Genomic DNA, 18,973 nt, shown 5'->3' with positions numbered 1-18,973 from the left:
TGTTCGATTCTTCCGCCCCTCTCGGAGAGCCCGGCAAGCTACCGAGAGTATCCTGCCTGCACGGCAGAGCCTGGCAAGCTACCTGTGGTGTATTGGATATGCCAAACACAGTAACAAGTCTCACAACGAAACGTTACTGGTGCCCGCTCGAGCAAATCGATGAGCAACGGGATGACTGTGACTGACTGTGAGAGGGAAATGCGGTTTCTGCAAAGAGGAAGACATGCTGCAGCTCCCCAAGGCTGGCTGTGTTCATGGGGACGGTGGAGGAGGAGGTTGAGGGAGCAGGGGCAGGGGACGGAAGCAGTGCTGTCATGCACTCTAACTTGAACTGCACCCTCAGCTCCCTGACATTCATTATTTGGCGGAGGGGTTGAGCCACAGTCGGAAGTGCTCGGGGCCTGCTCTTGGCTACGCGCTCAGGAGTGACCCGGGCGTGCTTGTGCTCCAGGGACCCTATGCGGGGCCGGATGTCTGAAACTGGGGCAGCTGCAGGCCGGGCCAGCTCCTCACTCCTGTTCGGTCTTGCCAGTCCTTTCACGCTTACTTTGGCCCTTGGCAACACAAAATTTTCATGGCAGATGGTTTGGAGGCTGGCCTCACATTCTGGGGAGAGGGCAACTCAGAGAAGGGAACACCAACTGTAATGTGGTCGGAGGCCATGCCGGGGAAGGGTGTTGCGGGCTGAATGTGGGCTAGAGACTGAACACAGTGGCCACTCAACACCTTTATTGCAAACCACAACAGCTAATTAGAGAGAGAGAGAACAGAAGGGAATGCCCTGCCACAGTGGCAGGGTGGGGTGGGGGGGAGATGGGATTGGGGAGGGTGGGAGGGATGCTGGGTTTACGGGTGGTGGAGAATTGGCACTGGTGAAGGGATGGGTTCTCGAACTTTGTATGAGGGAAACATGAGCACAAAAGTGTATAAATCTGTAACTGTACCCTCACGGTGATTCACTAATTAAAAATAAATAAATTTATTTAAAAAAATTTCATGGCAGACTGTGTCCTGTGCTGACTTTATCACTTGCAGCCAGAACACGTCTCCCGACCTTAGGGGGACGTGGCTAGGTGCCAGGCTGAGGTTTCACTTCTGTCTGCTCCATTGTCTTTCTGTAGGGACTGTTGGGCCAGAGAGGAAATCTGGCCAAGAAAGAAACCCTTCGTGTGTCAGCTGCCAGAGGTCCAGGGGACAAGCATAACTGCATGAGTGAATTTCACACCTCCGGTTTCCTTATGCTGATACCTTTGGGGCCAACCCCAAGGTCAAGTCCAATGCCTCACCCCTGAGTGCAAAGCTATGACCAGGATGTGGCTTCCTGACAGATGCAGCCACCAGGAAGTCAAGAACGGTGAACCTCACAGCTCAGTCTAAAACGAACATGTAAGGGGGCAGAGGGCAGAGAGGGTACAGTGAGTAGAGCGCTTGCCTTGCACGTGGTCTACCTGTGTCTACCAAGCATCACATATGGCTCTCTAAGGTCCAACAGGAGTGATCTCTGAGCGCAGAGCCAGGATTATGTCCTGGGCACTGCCATGTGTGGCCAAAACCCAAAAACTAAAACCAAAATAAATAAAATGATGGGGCCAAAGAGATAGTATAGTAGGGAGGGTGTTCACCTTGTACATGGCTGACCCAGGTTTGATCCCTGGCATCCCATATGGTCTCCCGAGTACTGCTGGGGATAATTCCTGAGTGGCGAGCCAGGAGTAACCCCCGAGCACTAAACAGCCCCTGGGTACTGCCAGGGTGACCCAAAAACCTGCCCCCGTGTTCCCAAATCTGTAACCTCCACTACGCGGCTGTTTGAAGCCAAGCCTGCCTCCTTTGACTTCCTAAGGAAGTAACAGTCACGTTGCTTTGCATAATGCCCAGCCTAGAGCAAACAAGAGTAAAAATAAATATTTGCTCAACGATTGGATGAAGGGCCGGGTTTCCTATTGAGGCTCCCTGTCTGTGAGTGTGCAATGGCGGGGAGTTTACTTAACTTCCCAGAGGCTCAATTCCTCCACAGGTAAATGGCGTGTCTTTGCGTGGGTGCCTCAGAAAGCAGGACAGAGGTAAGACAAAGGTCCCCATGCTCCTGCTTGCCAGGGAGTGCGAGGCAGGAGCAGAGAGGGGAGTGAGGCCTGAAGGAGGGTGGACCCTCTAGAATGTAATGCTGTGCTCCTGCAGCTAAGTGCCCGGCAGAGGTGGTATAAGGATCCCCAAACTATGCATTTGGGGAGAGAAAGGAAGACTCTGATCCACTCGCTTGGAGGACTCACTCATGCACGCTTCTGGTTGTCCCTAGTGGCCTGAGGTGGGTGTGGACAGCCTGGGCAGCAGGAGAGGCCTGAAGTCCATGGCATGGGGAACTCTTCCTTCTTTCCTGCCTCCCTTTCTTCTCCTCCCACCTCTTCCTCCTCTCTCCTTAGCACCTCCTTCCTTCCTCTTCCCATCCTCCCCTTCTTTCCCTCCCTCTCTCTTCTCTTCCCTCCTTTCTTCCTTCACTTCTTTCCTCTTCTCATTTTCTTTTTCTCGACAAGGTCTTGTTTTTTCTTTTCTTGCTTTTTGTCACACCTGGCAATGCACAGGGGTTACTCCTGGCTCATGCACTCAGGAATCACCCCTGGCAGTGCTCAGAGGACTGTATGGGATGCTGGAAATCGGACCCAGGTCGGGCACGTGCAAGGCAAACACCCTACCCATTGTACTATTGCTTCAGCCCTTGACAAGGTCATTTTAAAAATTCATTTTCTGGACAATAGCAAGGAGAAATGGCTAGAAACAGCTCTGCAAACAAACAAACAAACAAACAAAAAATGGAGCAGCAAGATCCTGTAAAGTTTCAATAATTTTGGGACTGGAGTGATAGCACAGCGGGTAGGGCGTTTGCCTTACATGCGGCCGAACCAGGTTTAATTCCCAGCATACCATATGGTTCCCTGAGCACCGCCAGGGTTAATTCCTGAGTGCAGAGCCAGGAGTGACCCCTGTGCATGGCCAGGTGTGACCTAAAAAGCAAAAAAAAAAAAAAAGTCTCAATAATTTTAAGAGTCCATGAATAGAAAGACCATGAATACTCTTGTGGACAAAATACATGTTGTTATTTTTTGTATTTATTATGGCATTATATATAATTATGAGGATTGGGATCAACTTGAATGTCCAAAACAGGAGATTGACTTGCGAACTATATGTTTAATAGAAAATGACTCAGTTAAACAAAGCAGGAAGGTCGTGAGTATTGATGTAGAAAACTCTCCAACATTGTGATAAAGATCAATATACAAAACAGACTGTGTATCTTGTGTTATTATTTGCACAAAAAGTATAAAAGTTTCACTGTTTTTGAATATAGAAAAAAATTCTCTAGAAGATTGTCTAAGGAAGACTTATTAGTTGTTATGTACTCGTGTGTGGGTGCATCTAAGTAGTTTGTTACTGCATTTTACTTTTTAGCTGTGGGGACCACGTGGGGATTCGGGGTCACTGCTGGAGGTGCTGGGGTGAACATGCCGTGAACCCAGGGCCCCGCAAATGTCTGACATGTGCCCTACCACTTGCGCCAAGTCCACGGCCTCCAAGTACGTGTCTATTACTGTATGACACATCAGCCTAAACATATCAGCTTCTTTTTTTCTTTTTGGGTCACAACTGGCGATACACAGGGGTTACTCCTGTCTCTGTATTCAGGAATTACCCCTGGCGATGCTCAGGGGACCATATGGGATGCTGGGAATCGAACCCGGGTCGGCCATGTGCAAGGCAAATACCCTACCTGGTCTGCTATCTCTCCAGCCCCTAAACATATCAGCTTAAAACAAATATTTACTCTTATTTTTTCTAGGTTTTTTTTTTTTTTTTTTTTTGGTGGTGATGGAGGGCACACTTTGTGATGCTCAGGGGTTACTCCTGGCTCTGCACTCAAGAAATACTTCTGACAGTGCTGGGGGAACCACGTGGGATGCCAGGGATTGAACCCAGGTCAGCCACAAGCAAGGCGAATCTCTCTGGCCCCTCTCATAGTTTTTCTAACTTGGAAATTCAGGAATGGTTTCGCTGGCCCAGCCTTCCCTTCTTTTTTTCTTGTAGTGCTGGGGATAAGAGGCAGGTCTCATGCTTTGAATCTTCAAGACTGAACTGAAGCTAGCCTCTACTTCCAATAATGCTCCCTTAAGTGGGCTGCGGGTAGGAGCCTATGCTCTGTGCCTGTTCTAGTTGGTGTGAATGTCAGTGTAGAAGCAGGTCCTCCCAAAAGGGACTGATCGGAGAGAGGGAGAAAGAGTTGAGATGGGGCAAGCCAGTGGCAGACTTTTATGACCTAGCATAAGAAGTCACACACTGTCTATTCACATTCTATTCACTCGAAGGCAGTCCCTTCAATCGAATAGGTGCACATTGAAGGCAAGGGAAATTAGGTTTCCTTCTCATTTGTTTTTCTTTTTTTGGGTCACACCTGGTGATGCACAGGGGTTACTCCTGGCTCTGCACTCAGGAATCACTCCTGGAGGTCCTCAGGGGATGCTGGGAATTGAACCCGGGTCAGCCGAGTTGCAAGGCAAACGCCCTCCCCACTGTGCTATCCCTCCAGCCCCAGGTTTCCTTCTCATTTTTATTTATGGGTGGTGGTGTGAGTTACTGGACCACACACGATGACACTCAGGGATCACTCCTTGTCATGCTTAGGGAAACCAGTGTGGTGTGGGGATTGAACCCGGGTTGACTTCATGCAAGGCCAGCATCTTCATCTCTGTACTATCTTTCTCCCCAGCCCTTAACCTTTCTCTTTGGAAAGGGGGGGAATCTGGGGTCAGAGTGACAATACAGTGGGTGAGATGCTTGTTTGGTATGCATCTAACCTGGGTTTTTTTTTTTTTAAATTTTATTATTTATTTATTGAATCACCATGAGATACAGTTACAAAGTTTTCACAACTGAGTTTCAGTCATACATTGATCAAACACCCATTTCCTCCACCAGTGTACATTTTCCACCAATGTCCTCAGCATCCCTCCCACCATCCTTCCCCCTGCCCGCCTCTATGGCAAACAATTTCCTTCTTAACTTGCTCTCTACTTTTGGCCATTATGTTTTGCAATACACATACTGAGAGGCCACCATGTTTGCTAACCTGGGTTTGATGTCTGGCACCACCTATGGTCTCTGAGCCTACCAGGAGTGATCTGTGAGCACATAGTAGGGTAAACCCTGGGTACTGATGGGTGTGGCCCCAAAGCCAAAATTACCCGCCCCCCCCAAAAAAAACCAACATCAAGAGGAGCATCAGAGAACTTATTGATGTCTTTTATTTCTTTTATTTTTTAAAATTTTTTGGTCAAACCCAGCTCAGGGCTTACTCCTAAAGGTAGGGCCAAGGACTGAATCCAGCCGGGCTGGGTCAGCAACCTATAAAGGCAAGTAAGTTCCTCACCAGCTGTACTATCTCTCCCGCCCCCAAACTTGGGTTTATAGACAGATTTCACAATTTTAGAATCTTAAGAATCCAAGGGCCATTCAACAGAAGAAAAATTGACATTTTAAGTATCCGAAGGAAGCCAAGTTTTTTATCTTTGGAGAAGCTCATGCCCGTTTTACTCCACAGGTTGGATGTCTTCTTTAGCATCGCTCACCGCCCAAGCAAGCCAAGAGGAGTGAAATCGGCAGCTAGATGGGAGGATCTGGGAGGCAGAGAGAGTACAGCGGGTAGGGAGGCTGCCTTGCACGCGGCCGACCCGGGGTCTATCCCCAGCATCCCCACATGGTCCCCCGAGCCCGCCGGGAGTGACCCCCGAGCACCGCTGGCTGGGGCCCCTAAACCGACAGAAAGGAGGCTCAGCGTGTGCAGAGACGTGGCACGAAACCACAGGTTTACAGCTTCTATAAAACAGACCGCTGAGGTCGCTGGCACGGACAGCCGCGGGCAGTACTCAACCGCACCCTGGTGATGGACAAGGACGGAAGGGAAAGGAAGTTTTACAAGCCCCGCCAACGTGCAGGCAGCTCTCATTTCCCGCAGCCTCGCACCCGGCAACCGGCACCCGGCCAGCCTCCGAAGCGCGCTTCCAGGCTGCTTCCAAAGGCCTGTCCGGGGCCGCGGGCACCCCTGGGTGGGGCTGACCTGGTCCTTCCCGCGTCTCCCGGGAACCCCCGCTTCCTCCCGCAACCCCAGCTCGTGCGGGCGTGCGGTGCCCCCGGGAAAACGCCGCGCCGGTCGCCGGCTCGAGCCCCGAGTCTGGAGAAAAGTGGGAGGATTGGAAGCCAAGTCCCAGGAACTGGGGATGGGGGAAGAGAGCGCAGTCCCAGCGGAGAAAACGGGAACGACCGGGGGGAGAAAGAAGGGTCCGGCTTAGGCATCCGCTAGCCACTTCCGGTACCCTGCGGCCAGCCCCGCCCCCTGCCGCCCGGGGCATGCCCGCCACTTCCGCCACCCTCCGGCCCGGCCCGCCCCCCTGCTGCCGGGTGCCTGCCTGCCTGCCACTTCCGGCGCCCCCCGGCCCGCCCCGCCCCCTGCCGCCGGGTGCCCGCTCGCCACTTCCGGCGCCTCCGGCCCGCCCCGCCCCGCCCCGCGCCGGCAGTGCCACATCTCCGGTGACGTCAGCCAGCGCCGCCATATTGCGAAGCGCGTCCGTGTCCGCGTCCGCCACCGCCGCCGCCGCCGTCACCGCCGCCGTCGCCACCACCACCGCCACCACCGCCGGCGCCGCCTCCGCCTCCGCCTCGGCGCTCGGGCTGGAAGCTGTCGCCGCGGGGTCGCGGCCGCCAGCACGCCGGCTCGCGTGTCCCGCCCCGCCCGCCCGCTGTCCCCATGACGTTTGACGGACGTGGCCGCGGCGGCCGGATCTAACCCGGAAGCGCGGGCCGGGGAAGCCAGGCAGCCCCGGCGGTGCGGGCCGGCGCGGCGCGGCGCGGCGCCTCGGCCGGAGCCATGACCTCGCTGACCCAGCGCAGCTCGGGCCTGGTGCAGCGGCGCACCGAGGCGTCGCGCAACGCCGCCGACAAGGAGCGGGCGGCGGGCGGCGGCGGCGGCGGCGGCGAGGACGACGCGCAGGGCCGCCGCGACGAGCAGGACGACGACGACAAGGGCGACTCCAAGGAAACCCGGCTGACCCTGATGGAGGAGGTGCTGCTGCTGGGCCTCAAGGACCGAGAGGTGCGGGGCCGGGCGGGCCGGCGGGGCGGGCCCGGGGCGCGCGCGAGCCAAGAACTTCCTCGGGGCCCCGCGGGGCCGGGCGCTGGGGGGCGGGGGGGGGCGGCGCGCGGGGCCGCTCTGCAGCGAGCCCTCGGGGAGGGGGCGCGGCGCGGGGCAGCCCCGGCGGCGGGCAGGCAAAGTTGTGGGAGACCCAGTGAAGTTGGCCCCAAGTGGGGCTTTTGCTCGGGAGCCGCCCGGCCGCGGCTCGGGGCCCGGGGAGAAGATTTCTGTGTTCGGGATTTTCTGGACGTCGCCCTGGCGTGCTTGGCCGTTGCTAGGCGTCTCCGGCGCCCCTGGGCCTTTTTTTGCAAGGAGGATTTTTTTTTTTTTGGAATTTTTTTTTTCCTTCTCCCGGGCACCGGCTAGGCTGCAGGTGCGGGGTTTTGTGCGCGTGCGACGCCGCGCGCTTCAGTTGCGGGAGAGCAATTCTTTTGTGTTTCCAGCGGGCTCGAGGATCACGCCTTGGATGGTAAAGGGGGAGGCCCCGGATTCGATCTCCCCCCCACCCCCGGTACATCTCTTACTCAACCCTCCCAGCCCCCCGACCCCTGAATATATTTTGTGTTTTTTTTTTTAACCCCCTCTTTTGTTTTTTTGGGGCCGCACTGGGCGGCACTCACGGTTTACTTTTGGCCCCGCACTCGGGTATCACTCCTGGGGGTGTTCGGGGGACCCCGTGTCGTTCCAGAGATTCCTTCACCCCCGGGTCAGCTGCGTCTAGCCACTGCTCTGCCTCTCCGGCTCCAACTCTGTTCGTTTATTGATTGGTTTGGGGCCCACACCCGGAACATGCTCAGGGGTCACTCCTGGCTCTGCACTTAGGAGTTACTCCTGGCAGTGCTCAGGGGGACCGTATGGAATGCCGGCGATCGAACCCGGGTCGGGCGCGTGCAAGGCAAAACGCCCTCCCTGATGGACTATCCGCTGGACTGTCTCTCCGCTGGACTGTCTCTCCGCCGGACTATCTCCTAGTTCTTTGTGTTCTGACTTAAAACGATTCTTTGATCCAGTGGGGGAGAATTTCAGCAGAGAAATTGAAAACGATGCTACAGTTGGCACCCCGCCCCGCCCCTACTGATTTCCTAGGTCCTATAATGAACATTCTGCTGCATTTTCTCTGTCACACATCTAGTTAGAGAAAATCATTGTGTTTTAGAGACCTGCAGACTCAGATGTTTGGATGTTCCTTGAATCACTGGTGAGGTGGGTCCAGAAGTTTGATCTCAATTTGAGAGCTACTTGGGGGCCGGAGCCATAATATAGTGGGCAGGGCGTCTGCCTTGTAGCACACCGACCCAGGTTTGCTCCTGGCACCCCATGTGGTCCCCTGAGCACCACAGGAGCAGTTCCTGAGCTTTGCAGGGTGTGACCCAAAAGACCGGAAAAAAAAAACCAGAAAACGCCCACCCTTCAAACTGCAGATCACATTTCGAAGAGTCAGATTAAAAAAATAAAATAGATTTTTTTATAGCAGTGTTTTCAATTACCAAGTAGTAATTTATAAACTTTTTTTTTTTTGGATCACACCCGGCAATGCACAGGGGTTACTCCTGGCTCTGCACTCAGGAATCACCCCTGGCGGTGCTCAGGGGACCATATGGGATAATGGGAATCGAACCCGGGTTGGCCGAGTGCAAGGCAAATGCCCTACCCGCTGTGCTATTGCTCCAGCCCTCAAGTGGTAATTTATAAAACAGTCTTTATAAAAACAGTAGGATTCTAAATTGTATTTGATAAATCAACATTTATCAGCTGTGTCCTCAGAGAGTAGTTTAGTACGAGCCGTTGCCTCCCGATATATAGTAATCTCCTGAGCCAGTTGACTGTCTGGACCTTGAGCATTTGCAGTCTCTAGTCTTGGGTTCAGGTTTTACTAGTGATCACTTGACAAAGGCTCCTAGCTCTGAAGGGGGCCCAGTAACTTTTCAGTTAATGACTAAGTTTTCATGAAAGGTTGTATGTGAAGTTTTTGGGTTTTGGATGTGCTTTACAAATCCAACCTTTATCTTAGGAATATGATTATTGAATGTGGCATTTGTAGGGTTCAAATTTAGAATCTTGGTAATAATTAGAGAGTTTTATCTTCTTTGTTTGGGACCGAAGTGACATTAAAAATAAGTGAAAAAGACTCATCTGGTTCCTGAATGAATGTTTCTAAAAATTACCGTTACGGTTTTTGAGTTTTTACAGTATGGCCCTGTCTTGTGTGCAGAGCTCAGGGGGACTCTGCCGTGTTGTATCCACTGTCCAGATACTAGCCAGTTCTGAGGGCTTTCCACCCCCTTTTGCAACAGGTACAGGGAACTAGAGTAGAAGAGGTTGGAGTTTGTTCTTCAGGAGTTAGACGATGTATTTTTACCAGTGCTCACAGCTTTGCATACTAATAACTAGTCTTGTTAGTCCACTTGTTCATATGTTTGCCTCCTTGGGGTGGGTTTCCATTACGTTTCTTGGGGCAGGAATTACTGAGAATCTAGTCATTTATGCTCTTATTAATAGCTTTGAGCTTAGTTTGATATGACAAGGTCCAAACTTGAGCTATTATATACTTGAATACAGTCCATTATCTTAGTGTTTGTTTTGGGGTGGCACCTGACTGCGTGCTTAAGGGTCACTCACAAAGGCCACGCGGTGCCATGGGTTGAACCCAGGCCTTCACTATGCAAATCTTGTGCAAACCTACAGAACTACATCTCTGACCCCTACTTTCATTATTTTTATTTATTTATTGGCTTTTATGCTCTGGGTTATTCCTGCTCTGCACTCAGGGATTGCTCCCCGAGGTGCTTGGGGGACCATATGAGATGCTAAGGGCCAGCCTTGTGCAAGACCAATGCCCTGCCTGCTTTGCTATCACTCCTCTGGCTCCTTTCATTATTTTTTAACTTGTACTCATTTCTGTGATATATGGGTAGTCTTAAGATATTTAAAAGCTAAATTTTAAGATTGGAGAGGATTTTAAAGCTGGATACACACATGTTTAAACTTTTTTAAAAATTTTGTTTAATTTTTATTGAATCACCGTGAGATAGTTACAAGCTTTCATGTTTGGGTTACAATCTCACAATGATCAAACACCCATCCCTCCACCCATGCACATTCCCCACCACCAATATCCCTGGTATACCCCCCCTTTCCCACCCTCCCCCTGCCTCCATGGCAGACAATATTCCCCATACTCTCTACTTTTGGGTATTAAGGCTTGCAACACAGACACTGAGAGGTCACCATGTTTGGTCCGTTATCTACTTTCAGCACACATCTCCCGTCCCAACTGGTTCCTCCAGCCATCATTTTCTTAGTGATCCCTTCTCTATTCCATCTGCCTTCTCCCCTCTGCTCATGAAGCAGTCTTCCAGCTATGAGGCAATCCCCCTGGCCCTTGTATCTACCGTCCTTGGGTGTCAGCCTCACACACATGTTTAAACTAAACCTTTTCTGAAATCAGAATACAGCATTTAAAAAAATTTTGAAATGAGTTTCACTTTGATATCTTCTGTAAGCATTGAGAGTGTGTGTGTGTGTCTCACCTGGCAGTGCTCAGGGATTTCTCCTATGTGTGTGAGTGTGTGAGTGAGACACCTGGCAGTGCTCAGGGGTTTCTCGTGTGTGTGTGTGTGTGTGTGTGTGTGTGTGTGTGTGTGTGTGTGTGTGTGAGACACCTGGCAGTGCTCAGGGGTTTCTCCTGGCTCCTATGTGTGTGAGTGTGTGAGTGAGACACCTGGCAGTGCTCAGGGGTTTCTCGTGTGTGTGTGTGTGTGTGTGTGTGTGTGTGTGTGTGTGTGTGTGTGTGTGTGTGTGTGTGTGACACCTGGCAGTGCTCAGGGGTTTCTCCTGGCTCTGAGCTCATTACTCCTGGCGGGAGTACATGGGATGCCGGGAAAGTGACCCAGTGTGGGCTGTGTGTTAGGCAAGCGCCCTACCAGCCCCCAAGGATGGATTTTCAGAGTAATTCTGGTTGAGTAATTAACTTAAAGAAATGTTCTTTTAAGTGTGAATTTTCACAAACTAAGTACAGGTTTTAAACTAGTTTTTCAGTCAAGACCATGTGTCTTGAGTTTTCACAGACTGACTACAGGTGTTAAATCAGTTTCTCAATCAAGAGAGAACCCTGACCTGCTCTCCAGATTTCCTACTTAATTTCCTTAGCTCGAGTTTAAAATTAAGCATGGGGCTAATTTTGCCCATTTTTGTAATTTTATTGTGTTGTATCTTTTGATTAGCATTGTTTGTGAGATTTAACTGTATTATGGAAGACTATCATGTTCATTGTCTTAATTAACTTTTAATAGCGAAAAAGTATTTGATTTATGTTGTCATTGTAGTGTTTTCCGTCTCCCAAGTTTTGCTGAAGGAAGTCTCAGCATATCATTCAGCACATGGTCTGACTTTCGCTGAGCTCAGGCTACTGTGAAAGGTGTGTTTTGTTTTGTTTGAAGTGCACATTTCAGGTTTTCCACTGATTTTCCTTCCCTCCTATTTGAGTGGAGTGGTTCTTCTGTGGTGCTGGAGTGTCAGTGTTGCAGGGATTGAATTATCTCCAGGGCTCTCTTTAGGGGTCAGCGATAGCATGGCAGTAAGGGTATTTGCTTTGCTCAGGCCAACCCTGGGTTTGATCCCTGGCATCTCATAACGTACCGAGAGCACCACCAGGAGTAATTTCTGAGTGCAGAGCCAGGAGTAACCCTTGAGTATCTGGGCGTGGCCCCCTTCCCGCTCAACAGGAACTGTTCACGGACCTCAGAAAGAATGGAAGGTTTAGTTTTGAAAAATTTATTTTTTCATTGTTATTGCATTGGGGGAATAATTTTAATTTTAGCTTGAATTCAACTTCCATAGTCCTTAGCAAGATTTTTGTGACTGTTAGAAGGGGAGAGACAGCGAATGTGCCTCCTCTTTCCTTCCCCCAACTCTGCTTTTTTCACGGCAGCCTCCAGGAGAGCGTTTACAGCAGGCCTGTCTGAGGAGAGTTCCTTAGAAGAATTGGGGTCATATAAAGGGAGGGGCACTCGGCTGTGCTCAGGGATCACTCCCGGCAGGGCTCTGGGGACCATATGTGGAGCTGGGATCTGACCTGGGTCTGCTCTGGGCAAGGTCATCATTCCCTGCTGTACTGCCTGACCCTGTTACATACTTTTAAATATCTTAATTAGTGGCAAATGTTTGTCATCTTTAGTTGGGTTTGATTATACAGAAGAGTGTAATTTAGAGGAAGTGGAGTAGCAGAAGTGGAAAGAACTGTGGTGTTCTTACTATATTTTGTTTGTGTTTGTGCCACACACTGCGATGCCAAGGCTTACTCCTGGTTCTGCACTCAGCTCACTCCTGACAGGCTCCAGGGACCCTATGGGATGTTAGGGATGGGAACCGGGTGGGCTGTGTGCAAGGCAAGCGCCCTGCCCACTGTACTATGGCTCTAAGCCCCTGAAATGTGATTATTCTTGGCTAGAGGGGTCTCTATTGTTTGAGCTCTCTCAGTCTGTCAGTTTCCTGAAAAGCTTCTGCTGTGTGTCAGTAGTCCACTATTCACTCCCTGGTTTCTGCATGTTCCTTGCAAAAGTTTGTTTTCTACCCTGCCTCCCTTTGGTTGTGATTTGCTTCCTGGATTTTACCACTCTTTGTAGCCTTAGGATGCCCCGTTAATGCCTCTGTTCCTTTTGTTGGAAAAAACGCTGAGGCGACACTGAATGGATCCCTGGTAGCACCCCTCCCCCCAGGACAGCCAGTTCAGGTATTGTAGTGTTCCTTCAGACTACAGACACCTGCACCCCAATGGGGGGCCTGTCTTGCTGCAGAGTGGAGGACCCTGATATGGGGTTCTGGCTGAGGTCGGAAATGAGGTCTCATCTTCCACAGGACCCCATAAGTATTCTCTGGATCACTTGCCAACTCCATCTGCTTCCCCCCAAATATTTTTTTCCTTTTAATTCTTGGAGTGATTTACAATACCACGATCATTCATCTTTCAGGAATACAGTGTTCCTAGACTTCACCCATCACCCATGTCAGCCTCCCTCTCCCACTGTCTCTGGGTGGTCTCCCTCTTCCCTCCTTTGTATTCTTAGTAAAATCAGTTCTTACAGGTGGACTCTGAGGGTTTGTTTTCCGTGGCTATTATTATCCCCTGTATTTCTTTAGATATCTGTACTTGAGAGATCATTGGGCATTTGTTCATCCTTTGACCCAGTTTGCTCAGCATGGCAATGTCCTGTGTCATACAGATTTCAGGGAAACCGTAGGATTTCATCTTTTCTTAGAGCTGAATACTAACCCCCCCTTTTTTTTTAAATGTAGACGAGTTTATCTAGTCTTAATGGCAGAGTTCTTAAGTTGGAGGCAACAAAGGGGCATATATTTTTTGAGCACGGCAGTTTGTAGGGTTGTGGATGCTTATAACTCCCTTCCCTTGTGTTGCTGATGTTGACTGACACGCATCTGCCTGGCTGTGGGGCTTGCACATCCCTGCTCAGCAGGGCTCTCACATGGGCTGTGGTTCTTGTCGACACTTGTGTTTAGCTGAGGCACCCACACTCCGAAGTGCTTGCAGGGAGAGGGACTGCTGATGTGCTCACACTGGAAAAATGTTTTATTTTGTTTTGTTTTTACACATTTTCTCTCGGGTTGCTTGCTGGAGGTTGCAGTGCATTATGGTGCTTTCACACACCTGGCTTTGCTGCAGCTAGAAATCGCTTGTGGTTCTCTGTATTACAGACCGCAGACTCAGACAGCCGGGCTTCCAGGATCATGCTTCTTGGCATGTGACTGGGAATGAAAGTACTGGCAGACACCTGTAAGGCAAGTGTTCTAAGCCTTTGCGCTATTTTCCTGGATGTGTGTGTGTGTGTGTGTGTGTGCATTTTCCTGGAGAATATAACTTTTATTAGATACTGAAAGCGTTCATTGAGCCATAGGGATAAAAAGTACTGAGCATTGCGCTAAGGTTTTTTTTTTTTTTTTTGGTTTTGTTTGTTTGGGGGCCCCACCTGTAGGCATTTAGGAGTTTCTCTGGCTCTGAATTCAGAAATCACTGAGGCAGCCTCGGAGAACCATATGGGATACCAGGGATAGAACCCAGGTCAGCCTCATGTTAAGTGTAAACATGTTAAGTGTTTTTTTAAAATTTATTTTATTTTTATTTTTTTCTGTAAATTTACTATAAACAACTTCAGGTTTCCAGTTTCAGGGGTACAGTAAGTTGAATTTTTGGATTCTCTGAGATTTGAGATAGGGAGCCATGTTTCTATTTCCAGTCTCCCTGCCAAGTTGGCATTTACAAGCTATGTGATTAGCACATCTAGGATTCTGGTCTGGGATTCTGGCTGTTTCCATGCTTTCATCAGATGTTTATTATGCAAGATCCTTGATTGTACAAACACTTGGAAGAAGGTATCTATCTTAGGCCCATTGCGTTTTATAATTTAGTGTGTCAGAATTCAGATTTGTAAAGAATTTGCTTTCTTGTTCGTTGCTAGTCAGTGATTAAGTTCTCTGTGTCCTCACCGACTACTCTGAGTACTGGATATGGAAGTATTGCAGATAAACTACTATGAAGGGTAGTTTTTTTTTAAGTGAAGTAAGATAGTTTTGGGGGTTGGGCGGGGCACACCCGACGATGCACGGCGGTTATCCCAGACTCAGTCACTCCTGGAGAGCTTGGGGGACCCATATGGGATGGTCAGCTGTATGCAAGGCAAGTGCCCTACCCGCTGTACTGTCGCTCTTGCTTCTAAAGCAAGATAGTTGTTATTGAATGAAACTTGAGAAAGATGCAGGGGACTGGGAAGAAGGAAAGGAATATGAGAACACGAGCTTGAAAGAACAAGCAAGCAAAGATACAGAGACAAGCAGAGCTTGAAAGAACAAGCAAGCAAAGAAACAGAGACAAGATGCCAAGTATGGTTCAAGGGCCAGCAAGCCTAATGGTAGATTTTATTCTGGTTTCAGTTTCTACTTACAGTTTTTTAAATTTGAGAGTTTTGTACCAAGTTAGCAAAAATGAGCTCAGAAATAGCACTTAAGAATATAATTTAAGGGCTGCGGGGAGAAAGTGCTGGAGCATATGCTTTGCTTGTGGGAGCCTTGGGTTCAAACCGCTGGCACCGCTGGACCTAGTCCCTGTGGCAGCAGCACTGCCAGGGAGGGACCTCTCCCAGTAAAGAATGTAACTTACGGGGCAGAGATGATGCAGGGGGTCATGTGCTTACCTTGCACGCAGCTGGCCACTGGTTCTGTTTCCTACACCACATACAGCCCCCCGAGCACAGCCAGATGTGACCCCCACGTACCGTTGGGTGTGGCACAAACCTCTGATTCCCCAAATGATTGTAACTTAAATTTCAGTTTAGCGCCAAATTGAGTTTGTGGTTTAATTTTTATATCCCCTGTTGCCAATGGCAAAGGAAGTTTAATATTTATATATTCATTTTGCTTTTTAAGAAAATTTCTTTGCAGTGCTGGGGATTAAATCAGGGTCTCGCTCTTACGAGGTATGTACTCTTAGTGAGCCACACCCCAAGAAGTCCTTGGGGGTGACACACTTTGTTTTGGTACCAGGGGTCCAGATGGGGCGGCCTCACACATGTTAGGCCTGTGTCCAACCACTATACTCCGTCCTTCACCCCATAGCTTGATTCTGCTAATAGATGTCTCTTCGCAGAGACATTCTCTTTGCTTGGTGCTGGTGCTACAAAAGAAACTTTTCTTGTTTTATTTTTGGGTGATAACCAGTGCCGTTTAGGGATTACTCCTGGCCCTGTGCTCAGGGATTATTCCTGGCAGGGCTGGGGGGAAGAAGGGGGCGTATGACTGGCATCAAACCCAGGTTGCCCGGGTTCAAGACAAGTGCCCTGCTCTCTGTACTGCCTCTCTGGCCCAAAGAAACTTTTTTGTTTGATTTTGAGCCGTACCTGGCGGTGCTCAGGGCTTTTACTCCTGTCTCGAAGCTCAGGGAGCACTTCTGGCAGGCTTTTGTGGGGGCTGTACGTGGTGCAGGAGATCAAACCCAGATCCCAGATTGGTCTCACGCAAGGCAAACACCCTACCCCCTGTATTCTGGCCCCCAAAGAAACATTTCATTTGAGCACTTGCTGTTCATCTTGAGGCCCTGGGTTCAATCCCTTGCACTACGAAACGAAAAGAATCGTACCATAATTGTTGATGCTGGCCTATACTCCTGGTGACTCACTTGTGAATAATATGTCTTGTTTAACATAAATTGTGGCACCAACATCAACATATTAAGCATTTGTCTCTATAGAAGTCAGATTTACAATGAATTTTAAAATGTTCCTGGCACTGCAGAGAGTGCTCAGCAGACTGTGCATGCTGGATGCTGGGATTCAGGCCCTGATACCACATGGCCTTACACGCAATTCTGGGAGTGACTCCAAAGTACTAAGCTACGCGTAAGTCCCGTCTTCTGTTAGGTGTGGCTCCCAAATAAAAAACAAACACAGAAAGTACTGATATTAGGGGAGAGGCATGTTCAGTGCACTAGGCAGACAGGGCCATAGTGCATTAGTGATGTCTGAACAGGAACCAAAATACTTGACACATTATTGACTTCTGGCCTTGTCTTCAACGCACTGAAGAGCTAGGATCAGAGATTTGGGATAGTAGACTGTCAGTTTCCTGAGGATGAAATGGGCTTTGTGAACTGTCTCCATAGCCTCCAGGTTGTGGGTAGGGGTCCTTGGAATTGATTTGAGTGAGTACTTTGAAAATGAGAAGGCACTGAACAAATGGAAACGGGTAAACCTACCCCAGAGTGCGGTTTCTCTGGTGGTCTTGGCATTTAATATTCTTACTATTTCTATTATACTTGATCCTCTTGTACTGTATCTGTGGGCTTAGTGAACATTCCATTCAAATTCAGTCCTTATCTAGGCCTTTGATCCTGAATCTCCAGTCTGATGTATGAATATGTGTTTGTGTTTGAGGGAGGGCTGGGGGGTGGTGATCTCTGTTAGCCTGGTTGGGAAATCTGGTAATAACCACTTGATTTCTTCCAGTTGCCTTCAAACAATTCTTTTTTTTTTTTTAAAATCATTGAGCCACACCCTGACAGTGCTCAGGGCTTACTCTTGGCTCTGCTCTGGGGATCTTACGGGTTGCCAGGGATTGAACCTGGTTTCACTGCATGCAAGTCAAGAACCCTACCCACTCTGGCCCTGTCTTCAAACAGTTCTGTAACGGCTAACTTTCCAAATATATCAGAGACTCAGACCTTCCAAGTAACAGTTGTAAAGTGTCTGACTCAGTTGGCACACTGCAAATATTGTTTATGTGTCAAAACTTCAGAAAGCTTTGAATACGTCCCTAGCCCTATGATCACCAAAGCTCACGTTTTAATGTCTTGATAGCCCTTGACTCTTTCAGAAGATTTCAGGGTCGGGATCTTCTGCATTGGTTGGACAGGGTGCCCACTCATAATAATAATTTTTTTCTTTTCTAATTAACACAATTTTCTATTAACCCACTATCTTTTTAACTTTTGGTGGCAAGGATGGAACCTGTATGCTCTACCACTGAGGTACAGTTTGGCCCTCTGTTTCTTTAATTTTTTGTGGGGGTTGGGGGCATGGCACATCCAGTGGAGCCCGGGGATTATTCCAGGCTCAGCACTCCAGAATCACTCCTGTGAGTCTCCTGGGACCACGTGGGATGCCAGGGATCGAATCCGAGTTGGCTGCATGCAAGGCAAGTGTCCTACAGCTGTACTTTCCCTTTAGCCCCACTGTTAGGTCTTGTTAAAGCTTGACTGGCAAGAGTCTGCACTTGGCCAACAATCCTTTAAAAATTCATCTGTTGGAAAGGAAGTTTGTTCATGCTCCACTTGCTTTGTGCTCCCTTGAGCTTAGTGATCTGTGACAGGAATGGGTAGGAAATGAGCAGCTCTTCCATTCTCATGGGGTGGACAGGAAGCACATCTACAGCAGCCATTGAGCCAGCAGGTCTTGGAAGGCAAGAGGAAATTACAGAGCCAAGATTTTGGAGTTGGAGTCGACTTTTTTGGTTAAAGCATTGCCGCTCAGTAACTGTGGTAGGCAGCCCCCTTGATTTTCTTGAGCCCAGTTCATGTCTTGGGATATGAAAACATGTTTCATGGAAGAATAACGTCTTTTAAGAATTAGACATGGTGCACATCGTATGTTTATCACAGTTCTAATATGTTGATTATTGTACGATCAGTGTTGGGCAGACCGGTGGCATTTTGAAAAAGATTGGGAGTGGTGGGTGGAAGGGGAGGGAAGAATGGGAGGTTTGGAATTGGAGAAGGAACTACACCTGAACTGAACTTACTGCTTGACTTACACTCTATCAGAGGTTCTTGGTTTGAGACTGGCACCTAAATTTTCAGGGAACAGGTGTGAGAGCTTGAGCTTTGTGTGAACAGGGTGAGTCTGGGCCATGCCGAAGGAGGCCTGCTGTGACCGATGGGGGAAAATGGGTTCTGAGTTTCATACTGCTTCAAAAGGAACGTTTGAGGCATAAGCTAACTTGAGTACCACGGTTCTTTTTTTTTGCTTTTTGGGTCACACCCAGCGATGCTCAGGGGTTACTCCTGGCTCTGCACTCAGGAATTACTCCTGGCGGTGCTGGGAGGACCATATGGGATGCCAAGGATCGAACCTGGGTCGGCCGCGTGCAAGGCAAATGCCCTACCCGCTGTGCTATCGCTCCGGCCCCAATACCACGGTTCTTAAATGGGTGGGTGGAGGGTCAAAATGAAACATTTACCAGTTTTATTGTCCTATTGTTAATTTAAAAAAAAAGAGAAAACCGAGCACTTGTTGA

The 18,973-nt window shown here is 49.3% G+C and overlaps 1 protein-coding gene across 1 annotated transcript in view; it reads left to right on the top strand.

Moving 5' to 3' along the window:
- The first annotated feature begins 6,609 nt into the window (after nt 1-6,609).
- GOLPH3 (golgi phosphoprotein 3) overlaps nt 6,610-18,973 on the top strand; it is a 37,268-nt gene continuing 24,904 nt past the window's right edge. Inside the window, exon 1 of the mRNA XM_055120793.1 lies at nt 6,610-7,138. Within this exon, the coding sequence (XP_054976768.1) occupies nt 6,914-7,138 (225 nt within the window). The 5' untranslated portion in view covers nt 6,610-6,913. The remainder of the gene's footprint in view (nt 7,139-18,973) is intronic.

The sequence above is a fragment of the Sorex araneus genome, chromosome 1 (assembly GCF_027595985.1).
Source record: "Sorex araneus isolate mSorAra2 chromosome 1, mSorAra2.pri, whole genome shotgun sequence".
In the NCBI taxonomy this organism is placed as follows: domain Eukaryota; kingdom Metazoa; phylum Chordata; class Mammalia; order Eulipotyphla; family Soricidae; genus Sorex; species Sorex araneus.
Note: the sequence above shows the minus strand (reverse complement) of the source record. Positions and strands in the feature narration are given on the sequence as shown.